Source organism: Gavialis gangeticus, unplaced genomic scaffold, assembly GCF_001723915.1.
Source record: "Gavialis gangeticus isolate Ggan-Ray unplaced genomic scaffold, GavGan_comp1, whole genome shotgun sequence".
NCBI classification, from domain to species: domain Eukaryota; kingdom Metazoa; phylum Chordata; order Crocodylia; family Gavialidae; genus Gavialis; species Gavialis gangeticus.
In genome coordinates this window covers 54,159,082-54,174,556 of record NW_017728992.1, presented here as the reverse complement: position 1 = coordinate 54,174,556, position 15,475 = coordinate 54,159,082, and the positions used below count along the sequence as shown (strand labels likewise).

The following is a 15,475-nucleotide window of genomic DNA, read 5'->3' as shown; positions in this document are numbered from 1 at the left end:
TTTTTTTTTTTTTTTTTTTTTTTTTTTTTTTTTTTTTTACAGCAAGCATCAGGTTTGCAAACAAACTGGAATACCAGGGAGTCAGTCTTCCTCTACAGTGAGCGAAAGATAGACCTGTTTTATTAAAAAGTCTGTCCTGGTTTTAAGGTGCCATAGATGAGCTTTCACTTACTGTGAGGTAATAGCATGCCCACAGGCTATCACAGAACAGTAGATAGCAGCAAGTCTATGCACCTTTTTTTACAACATTGGGGCATAAGAACACAAGTGCCATACTGGGTCCAGCCAATGGTCCCTCTAGCCCACTATACCATCCATTTCTGCAACCGTTGGAGACAGGATTGAGGAAGAGAACTGAACAAGATCACTGGAACAATCGATCCCCTATTCAATACCCTACCTGGCATCTATCATTTATTGGGTTAGAGATGCCAGAGAAGACATCTCCATTCATTCTGTTCAATAACTATTACTAAATCTAGCATCCATGAATTAAATTCACCCAGTACCATTTTGAACCTGGCTATGCAGTTTGCCTCTACCACCTCCTGTGGCATTTAATTCCACAAGTTAACTACACATTGCATTAAAAATAAAAAAGTACTCTCTTTTTAGTTTTAAACCTCCTACCTACTGATTACAGCAGGTGAAATTATTTCTAGTATTCCGAGACATGGTGAATAACAGCTCCCTGTTCATTTGGTCCATACTCTTCATGACTTCATAGACCTCTATCATATCCTGCTCTCCCTTTTCCTTCTCCTTTTCAACCCAAGGAGACAGTTTTTTTAGTCTCTCCTGGCATGGCAACAGCTCCAGGCCCCTGAACATTTTGGTTATCCTTCTCCATGACTTTTCTAATTCTACTACATCCTTTTTGAGATGTGGGGACCAAAAACGCACACAGTATTCAAGATGTGGATGCACCATAAATTTGTATAGTAGTATGATGATGTTTTTCATTTAATTTTCAATTCCCTTCTTAAACGATGACAACATTTTATTGGCTTTTTGGTCGCCACTGCACATAGTTCTTTAAGTGTCAGCTCAAATGTACAATGACTCCAAGGTCTCTTTCCTGAATCTTAACAGCTAGGTCAGAACCCAGCATTATGACAGTTTCCCCAGGTGCATTACCTTGCACTTTCTGGCACTGAAGTTCACCTGCTATTTTTTGGCTTGCTCACTCAGCTTGGCAAAAGCTTTCTGCAGCTCTTCTCCTTCAGCTTGGGTTTGACTACGCATAATAATTTGGTGTCATCTACAAACTTGGAGATTTTACCAGGCACCTGTTTCCAAGTCATTGATGAAAACATTGAACAATATTGGGCCCAGCACAGATCCCTGCTGGCCTTGTGTTTGACTTCCCTCTATCTTGAAAAATGACCACTTAGACCTACCCTTTGCTTCCTATCTTTTAACCAGCTCTCAGTTCATAAGAGAACTGGCAACATAGCTAGGGTTTTTTAAAGCCTTTGGTGAAAGACCTTGTTGAAAGTTTTTTTGAAAGTCCAAATATAATCACATGAACTGGATTCTTCTCATCCACAAGCTTGTTGACAGACTTTAAGAACTGCAGATGACTGGTGAGGAAGGATTTCTCTTTACAAAACCCATACCCAACAAATCATACTTGGCCAGGTGACTCCTGATTTTATTCTTTATTATAGTTTCTACTAATTTGCCAGGGATGGAAGCAAGATTCACTGGTCTGTACATCCCAGGATCAGCTGTAGAGCCCTTTCTGAAGTTGGGCATTATGTTGGATACCTGCCAGTCTTCTGGCACAGAGGCCACTTGTAACTATAGGGTACATACTATTGCCAGTAATCTTACTATTTCACTTTTGAGTTCCTTCAGAACTCTTGGGCGAATGCCATCCAGTCCCGGTGACTTTAGTATTTAGTTTATTGATTTGTTCCAAAACTTACTCTGATGGAAATAGCCAATCAGAGTGCTCCAAGAGTGGGGGAGCACCGCCATGATTCCAAAGCTGCGCCAAAGACTGGACAGAGAGTCTGGTCCAGAGCAGGGAGTCCAGAGCACTGCTGGCCTTGGCTCCCCCACCCCGCTCCCTGCAAGTGGTGCAGAGGACTGGGCTGGGGTAGAGGGAGCCTATGACCTGGTCCAACCCCCTGCACAAAAATCTATCCCTGTTAAATACTGTCATGGGTGACCAGCATTCCAGGTGAAGTTTTCCCACGCCATGTACAAAAGCATAAAGGAAATGGGTCTCTGTGTTCCTCTCCATGGACTACATGCATCTTAAGCCATGCAGGACTACTGAGCCAGCATGCAGAGGGAAACAAGGTTCATCAACAGAACTTCACATATAGCTGAATTGCATTAGGGAGACAGCAGGAGACATTTTAAGAAGAGGACGCTTGCAAAAAATATTTACTGTCTACTTTAAGGGTGGGAACTTATTGAAGTGTGCTTGGCCAGGAGGTGCCTTTCAAAGCCCAGGTCAAGCTAGGACAACAGGAAAGAACCTTCTGAATCAATGCTACACACCATGCCTCCCCACCACAGCACCGCTCCCTACCCCCACAGGTTTCCTTAGTACTATGGGCTGCACTGCCCCACCTCCTGGGGCAGGTGAAAGAAGTGGAAGCCAGAGGGAGGGTTAGTCAGAAACCCCACTGCTGCAGCCAGAGCAATGGGGGCAGGCCAGGGGAGGGGAGGCAGGTGAGGAGGGTGCAGTATAAACCCTTCAGCCCTACTCTGGAGGTTTAAACCCTTCAAGAAGTAGCTGAGGCCTGAGGCTAAGACAGCCAAAATATGGGAACTAAAGGCTTTAAAGAAAATGATCCTGTGGAAGAAAAATATTGCCAGGACAAAGTGCAGACATTAAAAAAATCCTAGCATCAAGAGTTGAATATTCAACAGGCATGTTGAGACACCCTGTTCTTTTGTGTATCAAGACAGACTAACATTAAGCAGTTCCGATGCACAAAGTACTTTAACATTCACAAGCGTCAGATGGATATAAATGTAGATGTGGCATTAGATCAACATCAGGAACATCTGCATGTGAAAGCACACCCCCAAACCTTATGGTTGTTTAGTTGGCATAAAACTGGTTATCTATTAATAAGAGAAAGTGTTCTGTGGTTCCACGTGGGTATACAGATTAGGAGAGGACTGGGTGAATTCAGTCTTACTGAAGAAATCTCTTTAAGCATCTCATAGATTCATAAATTATAGAGTCAGAAGGGACCCAGTGGATCATTGTGTCCAACCCCCTACCCCTAGCAGGAAAAAGAGGACTGAGGTCAGATGACCCCAGCCAGGTGACTGTCAAGCCTCCTCTTGAAGACCTCCAAGTTAGGCAACAGCACCACCTCTCTTGGAAGCCCATTCCAGACTCTGGCCACCCTTATTGTAAAAAATTTCTTCCTAATGTCTAACCTAAATCTACTCTTCACTAGTTTGCAGCCATTATTCCTAGTTACTCCTTGGGGTGCTCTGGTAAACAGCGCATCCCCAATTCCCTACTGTCCTCCCCTGATAAATTTATAGGTGGCTACAAGGTCACCCCTCAGCTGTCTTTTGTATAGGCTGAAGAGACCCAGATCTCTCAACCTCTCCTTGTAGGGTCTTACACAGAGACCACTAATCATGCGAGTGGCCCTCCTCTGAACTCTCTCCAGATCCTCCGTGTCCCTCTTGAAGTACAGCACCCAAAACTGGACACAGTACTCCATCTGTGGCCTGACTAATGCTGCATAGAGGGGGAGCATCACCTCCCCTTGATCTGTTGGTCATGCATCTGCTAATATATGACAAGGTATGATTGGCTTTGCTGATGGCCTCATTGCGCTGCTGGCTCATATTCATCTTGGAGTCAACTATAACTCCAAGATCTCTCTCAGCCCCTGAGCTGCTGAGGAGGACATCCCCCAACCTGTAGGTATGCTGGGGATTCCTCCTTCCTAGGTGGAGTACCTGACATTTATCTTTGTTGAATTGCATCCTATTACATTCCACCCATTGATCTCACTTGTCCAGGTCAGCATACAACTGCTCCCTGCCTTCTGGTGTATTCATTTTGCCCCGTGATTTGGTATCATCCGTGAACTTGGAGGGGGTGCTCACCACACCCGTGTCCAAATCACTGATGAAGATATTAAATAACACCGGCACAAGGACCGAACCCTGCAGGACCCCACTGCCCACCTCCTTCCAGGCCAAGTATGACCCATCAACCACAAATCCCTGGGAATTAACTACTGTTAAGTATGGGAATTAAATATTTGCAAAAAGGTTGAAAACTCAAAAAGAGCTATTAAAATGGTACAGAGCTATACACAATTACATTAAGCAAAATAGGTTGCAGAAGGGGAAGAGCCAATAGAAAAATCCACACTTTACTAGAAATTTCTCCTTCATTAAGGTCAAGGGGGGGGGAAAAAAAGGATTTTTTTTTTGCTTCAGGCAGGTATAGTAAGCCGTTAACACAGCTCTTTTAAGGCATTACTGATACATTGCATTAAACTGAATGGTCAAGTTAGATATCCACAAGTATAAAACGCAATATTCTATTTTCAGAGTTTCATGCCAGAGGAACAGTGGGTTGGACATACCCCAGTAAGACCCTAACCCTACATATACCTTTGATTTTTCCTCCTCAAATATCAAACAATCTTATCACCTTAGTCTTTGAAAAAAGACACAAGCCCAGATTTCAAATCGACTAATCTTCTATAAAACTGGTGACAACCTTCCACCCTAGATAAAGTCAATGTAAATGAAGCAGTTAAACCAACCAGGTATTCAAACCCAAGCCTATGAAGGAAAAATCAAATCAAATCATAAAATATCAAATATCAAAATGTCAGTAGGTACCAGTAAGAGCCTACGATCAAACATAATTAGAAGCTACTTGTAACATACCGTCTAGAGCAGGGGTAAGGAAAATTATGGCCCACAGACTGAATCCAGCCCACAGAGTCTTTGCCCAGGCTGCAGTAGGTCCTTTGGTCCCACCTGGCCCAGGCACCATCCGGCCTGTAGCGCATCCTGTAGTGGGGCTGGGTCAACTCTGCAGCTAGACTGCCTTTCTAGGCAGCAGGGGCTCCTTCCAAGCTACCGCTGCTGCTGGCCCCAGACCTGTGGTATTAGCGGGACACATGCACAGCCCTGACCCCAACCTGCCCTGCACTCACTCTAGACTAGCCTGCCCACACTGAGCAGCTGCAGCAGTGGCAGCAGCTGGGCAGAATCTGCTGCTTGGCTTGGGGGAAAAGCTGCCCCTCCCCTTCATCATTGCCGAGTCCTTGCTGCAGCTGCTTAAAGCTCATGCCCAGGGTGCCCAGCAACTCCTCTACACTGCCACTGCTGCCCTGCTGGGCAGCCCAGAGGTGGCGGTGATGGTGGTGGAAAGGAGCCGCAGGGTAGACTGGGCACAGGCTCTGGGCAGCTGCAGGAAGAAGGGCCCAGCAGCAGTAAGAGGGAGGGGCTGTTACCACTCTTCCAAGTGATGAGCAGCAGCTGCCGCCCAGCCACTGCTCAGCATCAGCAGGTGGTCTGAAGCAGGCACAGGGCAAGCCAGGGCTGTGTACTGTTGGTGGTGGGGAGCTTCAGGGTGCACAGGATGTGGGCTGTAGCAGGCGGGGGGGGGGTGCGTTCTGACCAGCTCGTAACAGCAACTCAGAAGTTGCCTGCCCCTGGTCTAGAGTCTTTGTTATGCCAACATGGAGCATGTACCAGCATTGTTTTTCCCCAGTATAATTAAAACAACCAGGTATCTGAATTCTATTTAATTTGAAATGTTGTTGAGGTATCAGGGGGTAAAGTGAGATGACAATCAAAGTTGCCTATTTCTAAAGAACCAGGAAGTCTGCTTTATGGAAATGTTATTGGGGATGGGAGGGGTTGCGGGGATGGGGAACCATGCTTGGCAAGAAAGATTACTAATGGCTCTGAAGAAGCAATGCCAGTAATAAAACACATAAGACAGCCGCTCATCACCCACCACCTTACAAATACGTTGGGGTAACCAATGAATGGAAGCTGCTGTAGAAAAGCTGACAAAAAACCACATAAAAAAAAAAAAAAAAACAACCACCACACACCAGCATTTGTAAGATGGCAGCAAATTCCAGAGGCGTGAATACTTTGGGTTTACTAGAAACAGTGCAGTACCAATAAAAGCATCATTCCTGGAAAGAAACATCAGGATAACTTAAAAACCAAGGTAAAGCCTGTGCATTATCTGGGATATAGACTGATCATTTCAGAGAGTGATTCCGATTTAAATTACATTATCCCTCAAGTTGTATGCATTTTTTTTAAAAATTCATTCCAATACATGCTTAGATTTTAGCATTTCTGGTCTGTGTCTCTACCCAAAAAAACACAAAACATGATAATATGCGCCATGAGTTTAAAAAAAAAAGAGACAGACATAACTACAGCACAGAACAAACACAATTTGTACAACAGGAAAATGAAATATATTAATAAACTTCATATTCAAAAAGAGATTTCCCAATTTGGGGTCCTTGAAAGAAAAGGCATCTGAGTATTTAATTCCCATTTATGCCTTTGAAAAGGTGTTACATTCCCTGTCCCCCTTCCCTCCCCAAGATGTTTAGTCATTATACCTGAGACTTTTCTTTTATTCCTGTATTTTTTATCATCTGGTGCTAGTTTACTGGACATGTCCTCAAATTTCTAAAGAAAAGGAAAAATATAAAAGTGAAGGTACTGCATGCAAAACGTCAGCTGTGGAATAATTTAAAAAAAGCTACTCTGATAGACAACGATGCATCTTGCTAAACAAACTAACAGTATTAGAAGTCACTTAAAACAATTCGTTAGAATGTGCCACAGTACTGTACACTGCACCTGAGACATCCTCTCTCCAGTGTCAGAATGCCCATGGACAGATTCATTAAATGGTAGTGTAAGATCTTCTGTTTCTAAGTCACCTGAAAAAAAAAAAAAAAGTACTTCAGTTGTACAAGCAGATACCATTAGCCAAGTAATGAAGGCAACAAGAAATAAATTGTATACTTATCAAGTAATTGCACATATTCAACAGAATATTAAAATTTGGCAACCTTCTTGATGCAAGGGGAAAAAAAGGCTACTGTATTTTCACTTGCAGTTTACAGAAATGCCTCCATTTTATATTGCTGCAGTAGCACTCTGTGGACACATCTACTAGGGCTGTTCAAGAGGGAACTGCATTTCATTTTGAATTTCATTTCAATTCGAAACAGCTGTTCCCCATTTTGCTTTGTTGAAACAGTGACACTGTTTTAATGTTTTGCCCATTAGCTATAATGGGGAAGCTCAAAACAGCCTCTCTCATCTGGCAGGCAGATCAGGGCTGTGGGCCCCCGATTTGCCTGCCAGATGATGGAGGGAAGCTGGTGCTGCCGCTTGGGACAGAGGAAGGGAACTGAGCCCAATTGCTGTTCCCATCCCCAGCCTGATTGTAAGGCTGGGGAGGCGAACCGAGCGATTGGGCTCAGTTCCTTTCCCCAGCTCCACTGCAGTGCTTGGGAGGGGAACTGAGCCTAGGATCAGCTCCCTTCCCCTGCGCTGTGATCAGCTTCCCGCAGCCCAGAGGCAGGAGATGGGGAGAGCCAGGGCTGTGCTCCTGGCTCCTGCTGGGAGCGCAGCTCTGGTTCTCCTCCATCTCCCATCACCTCACTGCTGGAGACTTCAAAACTTGAAACATTTTGACTAGCCTCATTTTGTTTCAAGGCTGTTTCGAAGCTCTTCGTTTTGATTCAATTTCGCTGTTTCAAGCTTGAAATGAGTCAAAATGGTGTCAAATCAAAACAGCCAGCAAAATTTTGCACAGCCTTAATATCTACACATGCAAATAACATAGCAATAAACTCTGGCGCATATCACACTGGAATTCATTGCTCCTGGGTGTTACATTTTCATGAGTGTCCAAAAACACATTGAGCCAGGTCACAGTAGCCTTGGTTGGCAGGGGACTCAGGGGTGGGTGGGGAGTCAGCTTGCCAGCCCACGGCTGCTCCAAGCCAGCTCAACATTCTGTGGAGGACCTGGCTGGAGCATGAGGGTGCTCCAATGCAGGGCTAGCTGGCAGCAACCCTGCACTAAAGCACCCTCGTGCCCTAGCTATCCCAGTTTCCATCTGCACATGCGCTGTGGAAGAGTACTTTACTCCGCTGCAGAATAGTACCTGTATGTACAAGTACTATCCTGCAGCAGAGTAAATTAGTTTACTCCAGCCTGTGTTGCATATGTAGATCCCGAGATTTTATACTCTGGAGTCAGTTAGTCAACTCTGCAGTAAATGTGTTGTGTAGATGTGCCCCGTGTATCTGAAGAATAAAAGTAACCCCCTATTCCAACAAAGGCAATCTTGAAGGAGGGGAGCACATTAAGGAAAGGGAAAAAGGCCAACATGTCAGAGTAATACCATATTTACTTGTATAACCACATGCCAAAAATCAGTTCTCCAAAAATTGGGCTGCATGTCTTAAGTACGGAAGGTGACTTTTTTTTGCTGGAATGAAAAAAAGCATGGAGATGCTGTGCTATAATGGCTGCCACTTCTCTCCAGGCAGCAAGCAGCCAGCCAGTTTTAACCTTTCCACATTTGTTGCCCAATTGGCAGCAGCTTTTGGCTGAGCAAGCAAAAGCTGCTGCCAATCCAGCAGCAGCTGTGACCGGGTTAACACTGTAGCTTTTGCCTGAAGCCATCAGTGAACTGGCTGAGGGAGAGCAAACTGTTGTATCAAGTCAGTTCTTAACCATGGCTTTGGGGGGGGGAAACCCGTATACATTCTACCTTTCAAAAAAAACAAACCAAAAACATGGTGCATGTCTTATTTGGGGGTATGTAGTATGTGATAAAATATGGTATATTAGTATATAGCACTACATACAGACATGACTAATACAGTGATTCTCAATAAGGGTGATGGTGTACCCTGGGGTGCAGCAAACTCCTTTTAAGGTTGCTGCAGGGTGATGCACAATATTAGCATTAAGTGTGCAAACACATGGAAATGATTCACAGGAAACACCCAGAGGTTTCAAGTAGAAATCCAAGGTGTCAAAAACCTAATGTCCAAGTTTGACCTGTTGATATCCAAGTTTGTTGTTTTTAAAACAGAGAAACTTCTCTATTGTTTTTCCATCATCAAAAAATTAGTGAAAGCTAAGAGCTGGCATCTTCCAAGGGATATTTTGAGCCTAATGAGGTTGAGAACTGATTGATTAATACCTCAAAAGGACCATGGTACCAGAGAAGCTACCACATCTTTAGGTATTAAGGTGCACGCAAGAGCTGAAAGACAAGGAATTATGTTCCAACAGAGCCATTGAATAGAAGACTAATGATATCATCTAAACTTAAACATTGATGTTTAAGATGCTATAACGCAGTGTTTCTCAACCTGTGGGTTGCAAGAAAAATTTAAAAGGGTTGTGGGGAGGTCCAAGGAGGAGAAGGCGAGACTGACCCACAGTGTGGGTCAGAGACCGGGAGGGCGTGGGTTATGGCAAGCTGATAGGTTATACTACTAGGTCCCAGTGTGAAAAAGGCCGAGAACCACTGCTGTAATGCATTATACCACACTAGTTTCCAACATAATAAAATTATAATAGGACTGTTTATGGAAAACTAGTACCTGCAACAGAAGCTTCCGAGAGACCATGAAAAAGAAATAGTAGACAGCAATGAATTCTTTCAGTTTGCAAGGATTTCAAACCAGCAGAAAAAAGTATTAGTAACAGTAAGAGACAAGCACTGTGATAAGGTTTGTTTGGGAGGGGGAGGAAGAAGAGGGAAGGAAAGGGAGGAGTTTGCATATACATCCTAACACACTTGAATAACCTCTTTACAATGGAAGAGCCCTATGCAGGGAAGAGAATTCTAAAATTTACATAAAAAACTTAGGAACTGAGTATGTTAATTCCCATGGATTAAATGCCAAAGCCTTCATGTAACTGCTTCCCCCCAAACCATTAGTAATGGAAGTTTGAGAATGAGCAAAAACTAGCCTGGCACAAAGAATAAATGCAAAACAGAATGAAGCCTTTTTTGAGCAAAGACTTGAACCGAGTAGTCTGGAGGGATGGAATCTATGTACCAGGAAAGTACAACAGTGAGCAACTGCCTGGTGCTTACCCTCTTCAAAACACTTTACATACAAACACTAGTGAAGCATTCCAGCTGCTAAAAAAGCACCAGAAGTTAGGCGATTAATGGGAAAGATGTGGGGGAGGCCATGCATATGCACAAACTTTTTTAGTAGACTGTATGGGATTTGTGGGGGGAAAAAAAAGACCCTCAAATACCAGATCTCACTGCAGACAAATCAAGCATTGCTGTACTGGATTTAGTTTCTTTCCTCAGTATATCCTGATGAACTCTCGGCCTGGAAACACCAACCTAAAACACAGATGCATTTTAAAAGAACTTATTTTGTTTATACAGTGTAACAAACAGTAGCATTACACAGGCTCTCTTTCATCTAGAGAGGCTTTTACAGGGAGATGCACTGAATCATGCAAGGGGGCAGGGACCCCTTTGATTTTCTAGGAGATTTGTGTACTTAAAATTAAGATGCACCCCTAACATTTCCTTCTTAGCACATGCAGGTCATTGTTCATATGACTCACTATGTTAAACCAAAAGCAGGGGGAAAGAAATACTTAAGGAATCTGGGGGAAAACAAACAAACACGCACATAACTTTATTTATGATGCATTCACAAGTCCCTTGGACATTATACAGTGTTCTTTAGACTCATGTTGACCAAGTGCCATCAGTTTTGCACATTTATTTCCCTACTACGCAACCTCTACAGCAGGGGTGGGCAAAATGTGGCCCATGAGCTGGATGCAGCCCTCCAAGCCATTCTATCTGGCCCGCAGGGCCCCTAAAAATTTTAGAAAATTAATATTAATCTGCCCTGGGCTGCCTGTCATGCGGCCCTTGATGGCTTGCCAAAACTCAATAAGCAGCCCTCCGCTCAAAATAACTGCCTGCCCCTGCTCTACAGCCTAACTTGTGTTCAGCATTATTGAGCCACCGAGCGAGCTCACAATCAATATAGGGAGCACGGGGATGTCTGGGAATATGGGCCCAAAGAACTGCCTAACAGAGAACAAGTCTACTACCAGACAGAAGGTGGCGGCATGAAGCCTCCTCTCCAGAGGACGAAAAGTAACAGCATTTTCAGGCTTTGGAATAGGCTCCAACTCTTCAATGTTTTTCTGGGATGAAATATGACCTTCAGAAGTCTCCCCAGTTTTGAATTATGCATGCTTGTTTTCGCCCCGTTTCCCAAAATTACAGATAGATAAAATAAAAGGGAACTTGTTTGACAGCACTTTACACTTTCCCTTTTGTGCTAGGACTTAAATTGAAGACAGAAAAAAAAAACCTAGAACAGAATAAAAACTCTACACCTCTAACCTTTCAAAGATGTATGTATTTTCAGTTACATTTAGTAAATGCTTGTAGTGAACACACTCCTACTGCAACTGTAGATGGAAAAAATTTGAAGAGCATAGCAGTGGATTAACTAGGTAACATTGAGAAGGGTTTCCTGGACGACAAGCGCCTGTGCATACTTTGATATGCAATCTATAGACAGTTAGCTAGAGTGTCTAGCTTTACTTTAGTTGTGTAAATTAAGCAATATATGTCCCTTCAAAACCGGTTGTTGTAGATGCATTTTAGTATTAACATATAACCTTGACTAGAAAGCAGTAATTCAAAATTGCACATAAATGTACTTCATATAAGTAATGCTTTAATAGAGGTGCAGTCCAAGTATCAGAATAGTTTCTTACTTTCTTTGTCTGGTAATCACTGCCACTACTTGCAGATGACAATGGCAACACTGCAAGAAAAAAAAAACCCACAAACAGGCACAAAGATGACTCCATTGCTGCTGACATTGTACCAGTCAAGTTAAAACCTCATGAGACAGCTTTATTTTCTTAGAACTTACAAGGCTTAACATCGTGCTTATTTATTTCCCCCAATTGCCTAATAATACAAATCACAAGTTACATTAAGACTGCTGCCACTCTACACCCGAAGAAAGAGGTAGACCTTGCTGTTTACCTGAAAGACTCATCTGAATTCTGGCAGACAGATATGGAAACTGGAACAAAGTTGAAGGACCATGACTGAACTCAACCTGAAGCTCTTCCCTCCCTCCCAATCACCTTCCTTTCTTTTTCAAAACGCCCACAGAGTGTCTATGAGTACCTGCACAGACTTCATGCAACAAGATGGGAAAACAGATGTTATAGCTGAATATAACCTGAAGAGGTTATATTAACAGCCCATCTGTAACCTGATAACTCACCTAATATGCAACAAACTTTTAAAATGGGAGACACCATCAAAGCTTATAATGTCCATATTATTCTTTTCTCACAAGAGTACCTAGCGCAGAGGATAGGCACTTGTAAATCTACATAAGTAAAGAAGATGGCAACCTCCTTCTGCATTAGCTTCCCCAGGGTCTGAAGATGCAGCCCTGTAGAGACACATTTCGTGAACAGGACAAAGCAATGAAAAATTGCAACTGGATCTACAGACCACAAGGAAAGACTCTCTCATTTTTGCTGGGCAAAAAATAGAAAGCAGCACTTTAAATCATCACCACCTGAGCTGCTCTCTCTCATCTCACACATGGATTACAAACAAGCATTTTGCATGCCAGATACACTCCCACTCAAGTCATGGATAAGCAGGTGTCCTAGCCCACTGGTGAACCAACAGGATTTCAGCATTACTCAGATGGAGCCTCAGTCCCACAAAGGCTGAGTAACCCTGACTTGGACTCAGTCTTCTGTTCTACTTCACTGTGGAGTGTGCCACGCAACATATTGCACTCACCTTTCAACTTACTTCTGAGCCTTGGCCTTCTCCGGGTATAGTCCTGACTTTTTGGCAATGGTTTTTTCTGAGAATCAAGGATCCAGCTTTTTTCACTTTGACTATTGCTTGTAGTTTCATGGTTACTTTCAGAGAAAAGATGCTTCCTATAATCAGACTAAAGATACTAAGAAGTCAGTTCTAACTTCCCCCAGAAAAACTGCACTGCCATTTTTAACTAGCCCAGTAGCAAACACCCAGCTCAGCACAACCCATACAACTCATTCAAAAGAATTAAATAGCTAGTTGTTTAGTCTGGGTCAGAACAGCAGTAAGAGATGAGATGCTACAACAACCCCTTCTCCCACCAGTCTTGTTTTTGTAATAGCTTTTATTTTTTTAAACCCCACTTCCCCTACACACACACACACATACTCCCTTATTGCTATGAGAAACCCCAAACAGAAAGAGAAACTGGCTGTATGATGGTCAGGGTGCCAAAGGCGCCAATTAGCAATGTGAAAGCATTATTTTTCCCCTTTAATCTTTGGTTACAGCAATCACAAATAGTAGAGGTCAGTTCTAGACGGAAGAGTGGAACCAGTCCTCTTTGGGCCACTGCAGCAGTGGAAAGAGGCAAGTAGATAATACAGCGCAAGGGATTTCGCAGCTAGTGCACAGCGTTGAGTGTCTGCCTTCTGCAGTAGCACCCCAACACTGCAGCATGCCAGGGCTGCAAAGCAATGTAGCCAAAGTGATACTGTTGCTCTGGTTATTATGAGCAGGTAAATGGCTCTGGAGTCAGCTGCTAACTAGCACAATTTAGGACACCCTTGAGGCTAATCTTAGCTAGGGACACAGGTATCCTGAGGATCAAGGAGTTGCAGCAAGCCCTCTACTTCCACTTGCTGTATTATGAAAAACTGGGAATTTCTTTTTGCAGAGAACTTCTGACCTGCAACAGTACAGCACTGATACGCCACCGTCATGTCATGAAAGGAAGATTTTGCAGGTTTGCTGCCTCTTCAAAAATGTGCATGTGACCTTAAGGCTAATGAAAAGTATTGGACTTACACCCTCATAGCCCTTCCAAGTCACAGGCCATTAAGCAGCACCATCAGTCCAGAGCCACACATCAACAAGAACCAGGTCTTTTCTCCACCTTAATCATTCATTCTAGGCCCCTGCTCCAAGCTGGGCCCAGTCAGCCTTTTTACAAATTAGTTGCCTCAATTTCAATCCAGAGTGCCAGGCACAAGAAAACCAATTCATTGGTGGTCAAGAGCTGTGCAGAAAGTTTCTGGTCACAAGTACTAGAGCCCACAACATGTTTGTGAAGGGAGGGGAAAGTTTGGAGGGAGTAACTCTGAATGGGAATAGGAGGTTTCTCAGTTAATGTCTTGGGAAAAGCCTAATTATTTATTTAGCTGTAGAAACAAGCCATGTTTATTACTCCACAGACAATATTCTACACAAGTACTTTGCCACAGGAAAATATGAGCTACCTACCAGTCTTCTACTGACTTTGCTTGATTCTCGTTTTGCACTTCCATTTTCATAAACCCTGTTAAGTAACCCAAAATTGTGTACATTACAACTAATCAAAGAAAATTAACAAGACTGCTATGGAGCCTGCTGGTGCTGGAGCAAGGGTAAGTGGTGGGGACGGGGAATGAGGGAGTGGGGACAGGGGCCCAAGCAGTAGGGAGCAAGCTGCTTGCCCCTACCACCCCTCTCCACCCCCACTGCCTGCCTGCCATCTGACACACTTTCCCCACTGCAGTGATGGTAAGGATGAATTTAAAGATGACCCTCCAATAATTAAGTTCTATACATGGACAATTATAACAATTTCTATGTATAGAATCTAATTATTGCAAGTAGTTTTAAAAATTCAGAGTCATTTTGGATTTGGGTAAATATGATGTTCGTAAGAGGAATCCCATTGTTGAAAGTGAGCAGAATTCACCAGTCTTAACTATCATCTTTTCATCAACTCCTACATATATTCCCATTTGTGACAAACTACTTGGATATCTGTAAGGTCTCCAGAACTACTATCTTTAAGAAAAAACATTAAATACATAAAAATACATTGGCACTTTCCTTTTTGTTCCTAATTAACGGAGAAATTGCTTTTTATAAAAAGCATTGTGTTCTTTATCATGCAAGATGTAAGTACATATATGGTCCTGTACCTTTGGCCAAGAATTTTTTGTTTTGCTTCAGTGACCTAGAAAAAAAAAGAAACCACATTTCAAAGTTCCAATATCCCACAGAATAAGTGTTCTAATTTTATTAGATGAAAATACGTATGCTTATTTAAAACTAGCGTAGCATCTGTCAAAGGAGGGATTTATGCTGACAGCTAGTGGCAATATTAAGAGTTGCGGAAAGTCCAGTTTAATGGCAGACATAATGTGAAGAAAGAACAACAGACCATGATTGGGGTAGGAGCTATATATGAAACCAAGTTTAGAAGAGCTAATGTACATTTAGTGAATGTAGCTTAACATACTTTCAGAGCTCCATGTAAATCAAAATAAAAGTAATGACATGACTGAAATCATAAAGACATTTCTGGTTGCTGCAGCTGCAACAGGAGTATTACCCCATCCTCCCCCCCCCCCCCCC

General features: G+C 43.1%; 1 protein-coding gene across 1 annotated transcript in view; it reads right to left on the bottom strand.

Annotated features, from left to right (window-relative positions):
* Positions 1-15,475, bottom strand: part of SYCP2L (synaptonemal complex protein 2 like) — a 75,165-nt gene that overhangs the window by 8,143 nt on the left and 51,547 nt on the right. The window contains exons 22-28 of the mRNA XM_019522537.1: positions 15,040-15,074; positions 14,351-14,405; positions 12,863-13,019; positions 11,803-11,852; positions 10,300-10,393; positions 6,853-6,935; positions 6,609-6,678 (exon numbers count right to left, since the gene is read on the bottom strand). Of these exons, the coding sequence (XP_019378082.1) occupies positions 6,609-6,678; positions 6,853-6,935; positions 10,300-10,393; positions 11,803-11,852; positions 12,863-13,019; positions 14,351-14,405; positions 15,040-15,074 (544 nt within the window). The remainder of the gene's footprint in view (positions 1-6,608; positions 6,679-6,852; positions 6,936-10,299; positions 10,394-11,802; positions 11,853-12,862; positions 13,020-14,350; positions 14,406-15,039; positions 15,075-15,475) is intronic.